Source organism: Anguilla anguilla, chromosome 2, assembly GCF_013347855.1.
Source record: "Anguilla anguilla isolate fAngAng1 chromosome 2, fAngAng1.pri, whole genome shotgun sequence".
In the NCBI taxonomy this organism is placed as follows: Eukaryota; Metazoa; Chordata; class Actinopteri; order Anguilliformes; family Anguillidae; genus Anguilla; species Anguilla anguilla.
In genome coordinates, this window is record NC_049202.1 from 62,872,761 (window position 1) to 62,887,692 (window position 14,932).

The 14,932-nt window shown below is 52.3% G+C and overlaps 1 protein-coding gene across 9 annotated transcripts in view; it reads right to left on the reverse strand.

Annotated features, from left to right (window-relative positions):
* The window catches only part of tsc2 (TSC complex subunit 2), a 40,118-nt gene that overhangs the window by 12,054 nt on the left and 13,132 nt on the right, over positions 1–14,932 (reverse strand). For 2 of the 9 annotated variants that reach the window (XM_035404950.1, XM_035404948.1), the window contains exons 22-33: positions 14,041–14,230; positions 13,608–13,701; positions 13,311–13,413; positions 12,984–13,078; positions 9,834–9,962; positions 7,440–7,601; positions 6,846–7,001; positions 6,648–6,754; positions 6,297–6,338; positions 4,941–5,177; positions 1,298–1,486; positions 183–251 (exon numbers count right to left, since the gene is read on the reverse strand). In XM_035404950.1, coding sequence (XP_035260841.1) covers positions 183–251; positions 1,298–1,486; positions 4,941–5,177; positions 6,297–6,338; positions 6,648–6,754; positions 6,846–7,001; positions 7,440–7,601; positions 9,834–9,962; positions 12,984–13,078; positions 13,311–13,413; positions 13,608–13,701; positions 14,041–14,230 — 1,573 coding nt within the window. The remainder of the gene's footprint in view (positions 1–182; positions 252–1,297; positions 1,487–4,940; positions 5,178–6,296; positions 6,339–6,647; positions 6,755–6,845; positions 7,002–7,439; positions 7,602–9,833; positions 9,963–12,983; positions 13,079–13,310; positions 13,414–13,607; positions 13,702–14,040; positions 14,231–14,932) is intronic. The other 7 variants (XM_035404952.1, XM_035404951.1, XM_035404956.1 and 4 more) reach the window with 6 other exon arrangements.

Genomic DNA, 14,932 nt, shown 5'->3' on the forward strand with positions numbered 1-14,932 from the left:
AATCAGGAACAATCTTGAGTTTGGACGGTTCACTGTTTTATTGATTCTCTTGATTAAGATTGTTTATTATTGGGTTTTTTTTTTTGGCTTGCTTGCTTGCTGCTCTCTCTCTCTCTTTCTAGGCCAGAATAGCTGGATCCATTGGTTAATAGAACACAGAAGGGCATATTACACGGGCATACCTGCCCAGGATATACTCCTGTACAGCCTGGCGGGCGGGGCGGACAGGCAGAGAGAGGAGAGAGACGCCACTGCGAAAGGAAACCAGGCCAGATAGAACACATCAAAACTTAAAATAAAAATAAATGAACAACAGCATGGAGGGTGAGGGAGACGGACGAGCGAGCAGCAGGGCGATTGGGCCACGGGTCTCCTGAGAGGCGTGACGTATGCGCACGTACACGTATGAAACACGTATGAAACACGTATGAAACACGTATGCATAGACATACACACACACACACACACACACACACACGCGCGCTATGCATGTACGTGGGGGATGCTAACGGGCTCTGCGGCGAGGAGATTCAGCTCGGCAGGCAGAAGCACACGACGCCCGGTCCTCTGGCGCCCCCTAGTGAGCGCCGCGCATCGGCTCGGGGAAATCAATTCACGAGTTCGCTTCGAGCGGTTCTGGAAGCCCGGTGGGAGGAGACGGCTTCATCCGTCGCCCGGGGCCAGGGGACGGCCGAGCATGCTGGGACAGCGCTGTCGGTCATCGGCGCCGGCGCCGGACCTCCGTCAAAACCCGCCCCGGAAACCGCGAACAGCCGCCATTTTCAGGGCCGCGGTAAAGGGCTGCCATTTAGACACCTCGCTGTGAAAAATCTCTCTCTCACCAATGACAGTGCAAAACAACGACGCCGATAAGAAGGGCCTGCCAAGAATACAGTCAGCCGGAAAATGGAAGAGGACGTCTCTCGCCCGTATGATCTTGGGGGGGTAAATGCAAGTCTGACAGCCTTTCGTCTTATTTTCTCATTTCCGGTGATTGACACCCCAGATGAGTTATCTGAAGGGCGCGAGGCAGCTTCTGCAGTATTTTAATAACTGAAGGTGTAAAATCGATGGACCACAGAAGCAGCAAAAAAAAAAAAAAAAAAAGACATTCATTTTTTTTTTTACATGAGGAAGATAATCTCGACGAGAGTGCAGGTTAAACCCCAGACGCGGGCCCTCGAAGGGGGCGGGGCTCTGAGGCCTGCAGACGGACAGGCCTTGTGGCAGCAGGTGGGGCGGCGCGAGCACGCACACGCGTGTGTGGGGGGACGGGCGACGGACGCGGCGGCCTTACCTGTGTTGGACCGCTGGATGAGGGAGGGCTTGTGGCCCTGGGGGGCGGCGGGGCCCCCAGGGGCCCTCGGCTCCTTCACCCTCTCCATGGCCATGAGCACGCTGGAGAGCTCCTGCAGGGGCATGCTGTCCAGCTCCGAGGAGAAGGGGCTGGGCGGGTTCTCCAGGCACATCAGCCAGCTGGTGTTACCTGCAGCGACAGCCAGGGGGAGCCGGTGAGACTCGCTGCCGGTTATCCACAGATCAGGGGTGCGCAGAGGGCCGACCCGTTTCGGGATTTTGTGTTGACTCTTAATGATTTAATTACCTCAGTCATACGCTGGTCTGACATCTGCATCAGCACCAGCTACAGCTGCAGACTGCAGGAGCATCCCTAAAGATTTTACTGAGCTCAAGGACAGGAGAGAGTGAGTCAGCGTAGTTCATAGTAAACTAAAAAAACAGAATCGGTTGAAACAAAGACCAGCACGTGGACTAGCCCTCCCGGACCGGAGTTGTGCACACCTGGGACAGACTCAGTGGAATCAGAATCATGAGCCACTGCAGGGGCTGGGCTTACAGCGCCTCCTCTGGTGGATCACGGCATTGCAATCGGCCTTCGCTGCTAAGCCATCGGGAGGATGGCGTAGCCGCGTCGGGCCGCTCCAGATAGGCGCGCAGCCAAAAGCGCGCCTGGCTCCTCCGTAGCTACGCACGGCACGCTAGCAAAAAAAGCCCAGCAGACCTTTCCCTTCGTCATCGCCTAGCGCCACACGCACCCGGCCAACGAGCACATCAAGCTTTCGGGGAACACCTCCAAAAGACACGGCGGCCATTTCATCAGAGTGGCCACAGCAGAGAGCGCTGCTTTCACTCAAAGGTAACGAGCTTGGCCCATCTCTGAGGCCGTGAGAAAGAAGTTAGTTTAACAAACTCAAACTCAGGTTTCTGTTTTGCAAGGAGGGGGAGGGGGGGGGGGTGTTTCGCCAAAGCGTGACAGATGCTCGCATCTACTTGAGGCCATCGTTCAATGAAATCGGAAATCAGAGCACGACAGTCCCGTTACGCTCTCCGGAATAATAAAGACACCTTTCAGACACGAGATCCAGGAAGAGAGCGCCAGGTCGAGCGCGCCGACGCGGCGGATGCGGATTTGTATGCGTCCCGAAAACCCGACCCCGCCCCCATTCACTCGAGCCGTAAACCCAGAGTGCTCATCAACGCGGCGTCTGCAGCGCGGTCTTCTAATCTGTCTTCCGCACGCCGCCCAAGGCGCTCCGTGAATAAGATCTCAATATTAAATGAGACTCACGAGGTCTTCGCCGTGTATGCGAAACTCCGTCAGACAGCCATTACCAGGTCCAGGTTTTCTCCGCGGGGAAGAAACGCGCTGGAACATCCAATTTGATAAATAACAGGCAGCCTGCGACGTGCAGAAACGAGCTTCGTACAGGCGGACCGGCTGCATTCTGCGACCAAAAATGTTCTCACAGGGAATCGAATTTTGCCTATATATCACCGCAGGGCCCATCAAAAAAACAAAAAAACAACAGTGATGCGTTAATGTTGCGTAGACGTATCTGAAAACGGTTTCTGGCCGCAGAAATAACTGTCTAATGCATTTTTACGTTTTGCGCAGCGTTAATACAGTCCAACAAAAGATGGTGATTATGCAAATATCTGATGAATTTTCAGGTGAACGCACTCGAGTTAACATCCACAATGACTCCCTGCCGAATGTTCCAGTTAGAAATCTGTTTCAGTGTAATTTAAAATAGAAAAAAGCACCAATAACATTCGGTTATTTTAGGCGCTTGCTTCTGCCATTAAATTACCATATAAATGAGCACAGGAAAGTTGTCTTTTTTTTAAATCTCGTTTTGGGAATCAAAATATGTCAGAAGAATCGGAACATTAACTCTACAGAGCCTCATGTGCACTCTCGCCCACAAATGCACTCTGGGAAAAAGTGTTCTGAAAGGGTTCTTTGACTTGTCTCCATGGGGGGGAACACATTTTAGTTCTTAAGGAGCTCTCTAAGGAAGGTGTGAAAAGCTTGAAAGCTCCCAGATTGAACCATTTTGCCCAACAAAAAACCCTTGCACTAGATAAGGTTCCTCTAAGGATACACAGAGGAGTCTTTTGGAACCCTTCCTTCTGAGAGTGTAATCAATTATTATTTGGATGCATCTGTACTCAATCCCAGGCTGGACTTAAATCAGAATTTGTTCGTAACTTTGACAAACAAATAAAAGCACGAATTCCATTTTTTTCCCTTCTTTTCCTCCCCTGAGGTTTGGCAAGTTCCGCAATCACTAAAACAAACTAAACCACTGAACGGGGGTCGTGAGGAAAATCTGTAACACTTGTGTTTTCTTGCGAGACAAATTCATGGAGAAATGTTGATCGACTACAGGCCTCAGGTTCATCCTGAATTCATTTTCCCCAACGTGTCCTCCACAGACCTGCTGATGCACCCCTGGTGTGCGGCTCTGCTGGCTTTGTGTGGGATACCCACAGCTGCGAGGTCACATGACACTTGAGCGGGCAGCACAAACGGGTGGCACAGCGGGTCGTACCGGTCGTTTCTGGATCAGTTGAGATCGGGCATATTTGGGGCCACGCCCCCGTAATCTCGCCGGGTCACTTAATTACCCGGGATCCAGGGGACCCCCCCATCGTAAACAGAAGGGTACGGGGGAGGGGGGGTTGAGTGTGTGACGGCGGACCCTCTACAGCACCTATGCAGACCCCCGGTTAAGAGCCCAGATCTTAGCGCCAGCACCAATTTCCAGCTGGTGAGACACAGAAAAGAATGGCTCAGTAAAAACAAACACGGAACTGGAATCGTAATTAGAATGAGAATATCGTACAGCTTCCAATAGATACATAGTCTCTAACAACATTGCATCACCTGATTTTAAGGTTCTTTATTTTCATTTTTGTGTTCAGCATTGTAGGTTAAATTGCAAATTTGTATGAAATGTGCCCTATAAATAAAGGCTGATTGATCGATAACAAGACTCTCAATAGCTGGGGGCGAAACATAAAAATGAAAATAATAATAGCCAAAAACTGAAAAAATGCATCACCGTGGCGACAGATGTGGGGCTGGTCAAATTCCCAGCCAATACACGGCAGCTTACAAAAGGGTACGGAAGAGAAGAGATATTCCGATACTGAACTGAAAGGAGACGTTATTAACTATCAAATCAGACAAGGATCCCGGAGAAGCATCGCTGAGCCGCTTTGGAAACAGCGAGCGAATGCCCGGAAGGGGAAAAAAGAAAAAGAAAGAGGCACAGCGTACAGCCGGGTATGGCGCGGCGAGATAGACGAGTTCTGAGAAACGCAAGCCGCACCGCGACGCGGTGACGCAGCTCCGGTAGATGAACAGGCAGGCTGGCGGCCATGATGCATGTGAAGACATAGGCCTTCGTTTTCGCTCCCTGGTCTTTGAATGGCATCGATCATCCGATTTAAAATGCTAATTGTACGGCTAACAGTGAGAACGTACTCCGGCTCTGACAGTTGCAGTAACGGTTGTACTGGTGTTGAGACGCGCTTCAGACGTCTGCATCCAACAACCCCCCCCCCCCCCGGTCTCCGCCCCCCCACCCCGGTCTCCACCCCCCCACCCCCACCTCCCGCACGGGCACGCTCACCAGAGGGTCTGCGGATGAAGATCTCGGCCCAGCCCTGGGTGAGCATGGGCACGAACTCCGCCAGGCTGGACTTGTCCTTCTGCGGGGCGGACGCCATCGCCGGGTCCTCTCCACGCAGGGACCCCAGCCCGTCCAGGGGCGCCCCGGGGGACGGCAGGGGCCCGCAGAACTCGTTCTCCGAGGGCGACACCAACGGGCTCAGGCTGTGGACGGGGCCTGCAGAAAGGGCGTGCCCACCTGACAGACAGGTGGGAGAGGGTAAAAATAATGAGAAGGGCTTTTTGGATGAAGGCAGCGCCAAGTTAATGTAACCCAGACAGCATAAAGTTACAGTAACCCAAACAGCGTAAAGTTATTGTTAACAGACAGCTCAAAGTCACAGTAACTGGAACACAGTAAATTTACAGTAACCCAGACAGCTCAAAGTTACAGTAACCCAGACCGCATAAAGTTACAGTAACCCAGACAGGACAAAGTTGCAGTAACCCAGACAGAGAAAATTACAGTAACCCAGAAAGGGCAAAGTTACAGTAACCAGGACAGGGCAAAGTTACAGTAACCAGGACAGGGCAAAGTTACAGCAACTCAGAAAATACAAACTTACAGTAACCAGGACAGGGCAAAGTTACAGTAACCCAGAAAGGGCAAAGTTACAGTAACCCAGACAGGGCAATGTTACAGTAACCAGGACAGGGCAAAGTTACAGTAACTGAGAAAATGCAAACTTACAGTAACCCAGACAGCGTAGTTATCGTTACCAGACAGCACACACTTACAGTCACCCAAACAGCTCAAAGTTACAGTAACTCAAACAGCGTAAACGTTAGTCATCCAGACAGCAGCAGCTTGCTGCGTGCGCCCTACGCATGCTGAACACATCGCCAGAATGCCGTTAGCACAGCCTGCTAACACACACATTTGCATTCACATTAAGTCACACCCATTTTCCCATTACACCCTTTTCTTGAGCCAATGCCTCATACTTCCTGCTATGTGTTAATAGGGCCCTTACTGTAATAATGCATAACAGCAACGAAAACCATTTTAACCCTTTGAAGAGCAGATTTTTTTGGAATGCATTTTCAACATACTAAGTCAGTGTTCTAGAACTCCACTGCTATCAATTTCCAGCAGTGATTGTTACATCAGCATTAGAATGTTCAGTCATTAGAATGTTCAGTTAAGAACATTCTAATCACATATTATCTTACACCTTAAAGGGTTAAAACCATTTTCCTGAATTCCCCACATTCTCAACTGCCCACACATCCTGCCTGTAAAATACACGCCGGCTGTTACAAGCGATTGTACAATTTGCCAGAGTACCTAGTTACCCAATTACACCGATTAACTTACTATCATACTCAATTTCTGGGAATCTCTGTTCTGTGCTGCCACCTGTAAAACAGACAGTGAAAACCCGCACAGCGGACAGCGGTATCCACACAATTAAACCTTCATTTAGTGACCGACATACGAACCGTACCATCCAACCACAAGCCCATTAACACAATGCCTGGTGCCTTCGGTACAGTGCGATGCCTTTGGTACTGTAGCCTGTAAATGCAGGCTTCTGTTCGAGCCCTTCATGCTGTTCCACCTGCTTTTCCGCCGTTCTTTTTTTTTGTGTGTATATAACCTTGATTGAAAGTACCTTCACTTTTAATATTTTATTCGTTTATTAATTTTTTCCTCAGTTCAGCCCACCTGATATGGAGCGGACTCGGGTTCGAGTGGCTTTGTTCTGGCTGGACTGGGACTCCAGCTTGGCGGGCGCCTCTTTGGTCTGCCTGGTGTGGAGGGAGGGGTCTGACCTGCGAGGGGAGGGGACAGCAGTGAGGGGGCGGGGAATGGCAGTTAAGAAAGGGGATTTGGGAGGGGTGAGGATTACGGTGGTGGCGGTACCTGGTCAGTTCCCCGGCTCCGTGCCTCTCCGCCATGTCCAGCCCCAACAGGGCCTGCGAGCGCGCCCCTGCACTCGTCGTTATGGTAACCAACTTGTTGCCCACCAGCCAGGTCATGCTCCGCCCCCCAGCCAACAGGAACTCTGCGATGGGAGACCTGGGAGAGATGGGAGATTCAAAACTGCTCAATATGTCTCAGACATAGCTAATTAAGTTCTGATTAGTATGTCTCAGACATATCGAATCGAGTATTGCTGAACGTGTCTCAGACATATCTAATGGAGCACTGCTGAACGCGTCTCAGACATGTCTAATGGAGTATGGAGAACGCTGTATGATCCTGTATGTATCTCAGGTGGCCTGTTGCTGTCCCCATTGTCCTGAGGTTATTCTTCCACAGGCTCAGGTCCTCCAAACCCAAACAGATTCCCATGCTTAGCAGCAGTTTCAGCAAAAACAAAAGCAGTCACATTCCCTACCATTTTTCATGGCCTGAAACATATACGCACATCGAGACTCACACACACACACACGCACACGCACACGCACACGCACACGCACACGCACACGCACACGCACACGCACACGCACACACCTCTTGGGCAGGGCGGAGAAGTTGGAGAAGACGTAGCGGGCCATCATGTCCAGGCAGGTCTCGGTCAGCTCCAGGTGGACGGTCTTCAGCCCGTCGTCCGCCTGCGCCACGGCGTTCTCGTCCGCCGAGCCCAGGCTGCTGGTGGTGATGGAGGTGTGCATCCTGCAGAGGGAGCCAGGGAGCCAGAGGACCCGGGGGGTGGGGAGTCATCACGAGCAGTACCAGACCAGACCTCATACATTCAGTCCACACATACGCGCACACACAAGCAGGGACTTGATATGATCTACGCCTCAGTCCGTCCAGTTCCTGTGACCTTCTGTGCGGGACTGAGTAACAGAAAACCCGCAGGCTAACACGTCACCTCCGATTTCCAATTAAACCTAACCCCCGTTTAACAGGGGGCCTGTGACAGTCACGTTCCCACTCGGCTAGCTGAGAAATGTGCCATGTGCGATTTCTAAAGTGCTGGGGGGGTGTGTTGAGGGGTGCGGGGGTGTGACAGGGTGTGTTGGGGTATATGGGTCAGGGGGCAGTAGCTGGAAGGTTTACCCAGTGAACGCGTGAGAGGGAGGGAGAGTCAGCCGTGGAGAAACGGCGAACGCTGACGCACCCTGACCTCCGGGAGGAGCCGCCAGACAGAGACCCTAAACCCGTCCTCAGCAGGAACGCGGTCAGTTCTTAAACGGACCGCTCTTTGCGCTTGCTGGGCATATGGACAGAACCGTGTGTGCGGGCTGGGGGATGACTCACAGCTGTGCGTGAGCAGGCCAGCGGCAGCGTGCTGCAGCGGGCCCAGCTGCCGTGAAAGCTACGTGAGCCAAGGGCTCAGCAAGGCTAGCGCTGATATCGGAGTTAGCCTTCAGGACAGAGTCCGACGTCGCCGACCATACCAAGTCCCACCTTGTGCCCGCGAAATGCTCGGCGGGCGGGCGCACCCACCACCGCCAAGCAGAGACGCACCGCGTAAATGAAGAGACCCCCCCCCCCCCCCTTGAAGGCTCTGACGGACACACCCGCAGAAAGTGGGCGGAGCTGCCGGGGCTCGGCGGCCAGACAGAGCTTCTTTAACCGTCGTTTCTCAGGGGTGTCCGTCAGAGCTCAGGGGGCAAGGCGGTTCAGCCGACCGCCGAACTTTTAAACGCTCCTGCCGCGGTCACAGTTAGCTACCGCTGTCCATTCTCATCAGGCCTCGATGGTTCGGCACGAGATAATGTTTCAGCCACCTTCCGGGACCTTCCTTGGGAAGAGGGAGGGGCAGAAGCTGCTCAGGCCACACGCATTCGCCCGTGAAAAATTTTTTAAAAACAAGCCAGTGTGGCCCAGAGCTTCCAAGGCTCATCGTGTTAACTGCAGAAGAGCCAGTTGCAGCTCTCGTTTGGCAAAGAAACAGGAAATGACAGGAGTTTGAGGTGGCCAATCACTGACAGTTTTCTTGGAAACGGCCAGTCCACAGAGCGCTTCTGAGTGGTCAGCGGAGTATGTGGTGGAACTGCCAGTGATTCACACACTCACGGTCCAACACTGACCCCTGCTGCCTGTACGTGGTTATTTCAATCTGCTTCAGGTGTTCTGTTCACAAGCAAGCCCGACAAGGAAGGTGGTGAAACATTATCAAACCAACTATTGCAGTTTGTAATCTTTCTGATTAATGACTTACCTGCAGGATTAATACTTAATGATTTGAATGCAATAGTGTCAGTAAAAAAAAAAGAGGTCAAACTCTTTCACCATCTGCATCGTTGTTCTTGTTCCTTTACCTGTGTCTGGTTCCCTTTCAGATTCCAGAAAATGCAAACAAATAAATAAATAAATAAATAAAAATAAAAAGCATAAAGGAGAAACACTCGGGCAGCAGGCAAGACGTTGGGACTGCATGTGTGGGCGGGCCCAGTGGGGCTCCAGGCGTTAGTATGGCGCTTTCCACCGAGGAGCAGAGAAGCCATTGGCTGCGTGGCTGTCAGTCAGTTAAAGCCCCGCCTCCTTTTCCCACCCCCTTTGCCAGCAGTAACACATGCACTGCAAGACCTGCGTTTTAAGACAGCAACTGTCCAAAAGCCAGCCTGAGCACATCCACGCGTTAGCAAAATGAAGACAACCGACAAAAAAACGAACAAAAACAATGCACACAGAGTTTCAAATCACACAATAAATCATTTTTAAAAGAAAAGCAAGAGGTTAAACCCAAATTAAGCAAATTACAGACAGAAAACAAAGCAGCACCAACAAAGAGACAGCATGCAGTAAAAAATAAAAATAACCAAACAGGTGATAACCCTCCACACCAACATGCACCCCTTCAGTTTACCGCAGCCCAGCCCCGCCCCTTGGGTGAAAGTGGCCCCGCCCCCCCCCCCACAGGAAGCAGCGAGGTTCGGGCGCCGGGGGCTCTACCTGCGCACCGCGTGCTCGGAAACGCTGATGCTTCGGGAGCGGAAGGCGTCCATGGCCGACAGATCTTTCAGCTCTTTAACGGGGGAGTTGCTACTCGGGCCCTGCTTCGCAACTTTGGCGGTTCGGAGACTGGGTGGGGGGTGGGAAGGGGGAAGGGGGAAGGGGGGGTGGGGTCACGAAGGGGTACGCCCAAGGTGGCACACCCCCCGTCGTCAAAACCCCCATAAACAAGGTGGTCACAGGAAGTGGGAGGGAGTGGGGGAGAGGAAGGGGAGGGGGGAGGGGGTGGAGCAGGATTTCATTGGCCACGGGAGGGAGGGAGGGAGGGGATTTTACAGTGGGTACAGGTCAAAGGTCGAAGTTCACGGGGTCAAGTACGTGGTAGGATCCATGGTGTTGGGCCCAACCACCACCACCACCACCACGGCCGCCACCACCGCGCACAGCCCCATCGAAGTGAGGGCAGAGGTGAAATAAAGAGCAAACAAAAAAGTACAAAGTAAATTAACAGTAGAGCACACAATGCAACCAGAACAGAAAACAGAAGAAAAACACAGAAGGGAAATTAAAAAAAACACAAAAAAACAAACAAACAAACAAAACAAAAAACATAAATAGGCATAAAGAGGGTAACATCTAAGCATTTAAAAAAATAATAAAAATAAAAAACAATTCAGAAAAACTAGATGAAAACCACACTTACAGTAAGAAAAACAAATGCAGCCATGGATTACTCTAGTAAATCAACACTAACACAGATGGGGGGTTTGCTGTGAACACAGAAACGCGCGATGCAGCACAGGAGCGATGGCGGACCACAGAGACCACCGGCCAGCTGGGGCAGAGCGATTCAGGGCTTTCAGGTCGTCTCTCCAGCCGCGGCCTGACGCCAGACCGCCAGAAGGCCACCGAACCCGGGAACGCCAAGCCAACGCCAAGCCAACGCCAAGCCAACGCCAAGCCTCAGCCGCTCGTTCGCATTTCTGTCGTCCAGGCCGCAGCCGCGAGGGGAGAACGTTCCGTTTCGGAATGTCCCGGACACGGAACCGAGCGGGACGGCTGACCGGAGGCGCGGGCGGCCAGGGAGGGCCCGGTGGCCTCCTTCTGAGACGGCGAATTTAAGAAAGCCCTGAAGGCTCGTGCCCCGCCCTCCTGGGGTGAGCGCGGTAACATTATGAAAATTAAAAGCGCATGACACAGCCTCCGTGCGGGTCAAACTGGCACGGCAGGGGAACGGGGATGAGGGGTTAGGCCGGGGCGGGTGCGCCGGACTGGGATGGGGCGGACGTCGCGGCTGGCGAGGTGGGTACGCGGGGGGGGGGGGGGGTTGGTTTGCTGATGACAATGTCACGTGGCGGGCGGAAAGCGATGGGGGGGTTTTCTTTTTTTATTTTTGGAATCATCACCTTGGTTACAGTGCATGGAAAGGCAGTGATGACATCACGCGGAGAACAGAGCTGGGAATAAATGAATGCATGGGAAGTCAACTAGTGATGACATCACGCGGAGAACAGAGCTGGGAATAAATGAATGCATGGGAAGTCAACTAGTGATGACATCACGCGGAGAACAGAGCTGGGAATAAATGAATGCACGGGAAGTCAACTAGTGATGACGTCGCCTGGGGAGCAGAGAGGAAATAGAACACGGAGGGTCTCTATCACTCAGTCACAGGAGAGAGGAAGGGAGGAAGAGGCAGAGGAGGAGAGGAAAGGAGGGGAAGGGAGAGGGAGGAGTGTGGAAGTGGGAGAGAGAGGGGGCAAGCGACTGGACTCCTCAGAGCACAGCGGCAGTGAGAGGATCCTCCACACGGTTACGTTTTCGGAGAGTAACGGGTTTCCGTGACATCACCGAGCGGCGGAGGAGCGCTCAACCCCGACCGAATCCACAGCTGCCCTGGGGTCAGGTGGTCTGCTGGCTTTACCCACAGCAGAGAGCTGGGTGCAGTTCAGCAGCCCAGAACGTGTCCCACGGCAGGAGGGGGGGTTATAAGGGGTGCCTGGTGGACTCCAGCAGGGGGGGGTGCTCCGCTACAGTGTGGGCCCTCACGTTTTAGAAATGGCCTTTGGTGAGCATGTGTCCGTAGTAAGGAGAACTGACCCAGCACAGTCTGTGGGGAGGGGGTAGTCCGGTACTTCATTCCGGTACTTAATTCTTGTATCATCTCAGTAACACCTCACACGCCACTCACGCCCTAATACTGTAGATCTCGTTGGTCCTTTAATGCCCCGGTTCTATCAGGGGTGTCAAACGCACTGTGGATTCCCAGAGGGACCGCTTAGCATTAGCATTAGCATAATTAGGCCAGTAATTAAGCGGTCTTAATATCGCTCGATAAAACATCACGGGAGCTGAAGATGAAGATGTCCTCGTGTTACACAAATCACAGCTGAAAGGTTTAATTATAGCAGAGACTGTAAATCAGTGTAAGTATCTGCAAGCGAGTGATTTAACTGGACGCGTTCAGCCAGCGCTACGGGTGCAGCAAAAGCAAGAGTGCGCGCCACCCCTCCAGGAAGTGAGTTTGACACCTCTGCTTTATACCCGCGAATAACCACGCCCCTGCTACGAGAACCGTGTACGTTCAGGCGACCTCTCTGATGTCATATGGAATGCTCTGATGTCACAACGTGCAAATGAGAAAAAATATAAGGATTCACAGACACAGGAAACAATGTGGAAAAAAAAATAAACACACACACTAGGCTTCCTTAATGCAGACGCGAAGATAATCGAGGTACAAGGTAATCGAGCTGTCTGGAATGCGGAAATCGCCTTTTGTGAAAACATATGCAATATTTTGGTACTTATTGGAACCATCTGTAAGGCCACCACTGAAAGATTAAAACTGTAGCCTCATGAGTTGTTTCTTTCATTGGCTATATACATTATATCAGCCAATGGAAAGAGCGGTTTTAATTTATATGCAATATTGTCTTACACATAAAGTAATGCTGAATTAACCAGCAAAGATAGAACGATAGGAATCTATGAAACCAAAGCAAAATTAGAGCATATACCGTACGGCATACTACACCCTCTGACCCGCCCTACAGCGTCCAGGGAGCGGGAGGGTGCACTGGCGTGGTCACGTGACGTGGGCTGCGGAGTCATGTGACAGCGGTAAGGGGGGGGGGGGGGCGTACGTACCTCTTGGGCCTCTCGTTCAGACTGGTGCTGCGGGCTCGGAAGCTGCTCTGCTCGTGCGTGTCATCGAAGGGCAGCAGGGCGTTGGACCGCAGGCCCTGGACAAGAGGAGAGGAGGGGGAGGAGTCTGAGTGAGGAGGGGGAGGAGTCAGCGTACGGAGGGGGAGGAGCCAGCACTCGGAGGGGGAGGAGTCCATGCGTGGAGGGGGTGGGGTCAGTGCACGGAGGGGGGAGGAGTTTGTGCACAGAGAGGGCGGGGTCAGTGCGTGAAGGCACGGGAACCATAAATGCCACCCACCATAAAAACACAAAATTGGAGAGGGAGCCCACCTTAGTAATGTACTGCACAAAATCCTTCCGGAAGTTCAGTCGACAACGGATGAACCACATGGCGATCACATGGTGCGCCAGGGACACGATGTACTGGTTGAACCTGGGGAGAGAGAGACAGTGAGGAAGAAAGAGAAAGACAGAAGGAGAGAGAAAGAGAGACAAGTATGGACAGGAAGAGGGAGAGAGAGGGAGAAAGATGGAGGGCAATTCTGAGCTGAAGTCCGTTCCAAAATCCTTTTCCGAAATTCCCAGAGAGGCAGAGATCATATGAATGTGTTATCGGGGGACACGCACTTGGAGGGGTTGGTGTAGGGCAGGGAGATGGCGAACACGCTGACGTACTGCTCCGCCACGAAGTTGGCGTACAGGTGAGGGAGCCGCACTAGAGCTGAAACACAAGAGCGCCGAGCAGTCAGGCGAGTCCAAGCCATCCCACAATGCACTCCCTGTTCCCCTGCACTTAACAGCCAGCAGGGGGCGCTGTCGATTCTATGAGAAGGCCTCCCAAAGGGGATCCCAAACTTCTGTCACAGGTGCCTTTAAATATACACCATACACTATCCACACAAGCGGAATGAACACAGCAGTAAGAACACAAGAGGCTCTAGGGCTCTAGAATTACCCAACCCTGCAACAAAAAAGAAAATCTACAGTCTGCCACTCTGCAGAATTTTCCCTTGTAAAACACATTGGGGGCAGGGTCTTGCCCTGGGGAGGCGGGGCTTACTGGAGAGGAACTCCAGCATGGGCGACGCCATGGTGACGGTGGCGGAGATGTGGGTGAGCTTGACGATGAGGGCGGGCAGCAGCTTGATCATGATGTCGGGCATCTCCACCGTGCACATGGTGAGAGCCACCACACACTGCTTAGCACTGCGGTATATCAGACCCGTCTCCAGACACTGCACCAGCTCCCTCTGCAGGAGGGGGAGGGGGAGGGGGAGGGGCGGAGAGGGAGGGGAGGAGGGGGGAGAGAGAGAGAGGGAGGGATGTCTCTCCATTTATTATAAATGAGACACACAGGAGAGAGAGGACAGGGCACAGTTCACACCTACAGCAGGTTCTACCCATTATAAATGAGTAACACACAGGAAACAGGTAATGAAGCTGTACCTGGCAGGACCGTGCTCTATCCCTCATTATAAACAACACACACACAGGAAACAGGTAATAAAGCTGTACCTGGCAGGACCGTGCTCTATCCCTCATTATAAACAACACACACAGGACACAGGGGTAATGAAGCTGTACCTGGCAGGACTGTGCTCTATCCCTCATTATAAACAACACACACAGGACACAGGGGTAATAGAGCTGTACCTGGCGGGACCGTGCTCTATCCCTCATTATGAATGACACACACAGGACACAGGTAATAAAGCTGTACCTGGCGGGACTGTGCTCTATCCCTCACTATAAACAACACACACACAGGACACAGGGGTAATGAAGCTGTACCTGGCGGGACTGTGCTCTATCCCTCACTATAAACAACACACACACAGGACACAGGGGTAATGAAGCTGTACCTGGCGGGACTGTGCTCTATCCCTCACTATAAACAACACACACACAGGACACAGGGGTAATGAAGCTGTACCTGGCAGGACCGTGCTCTA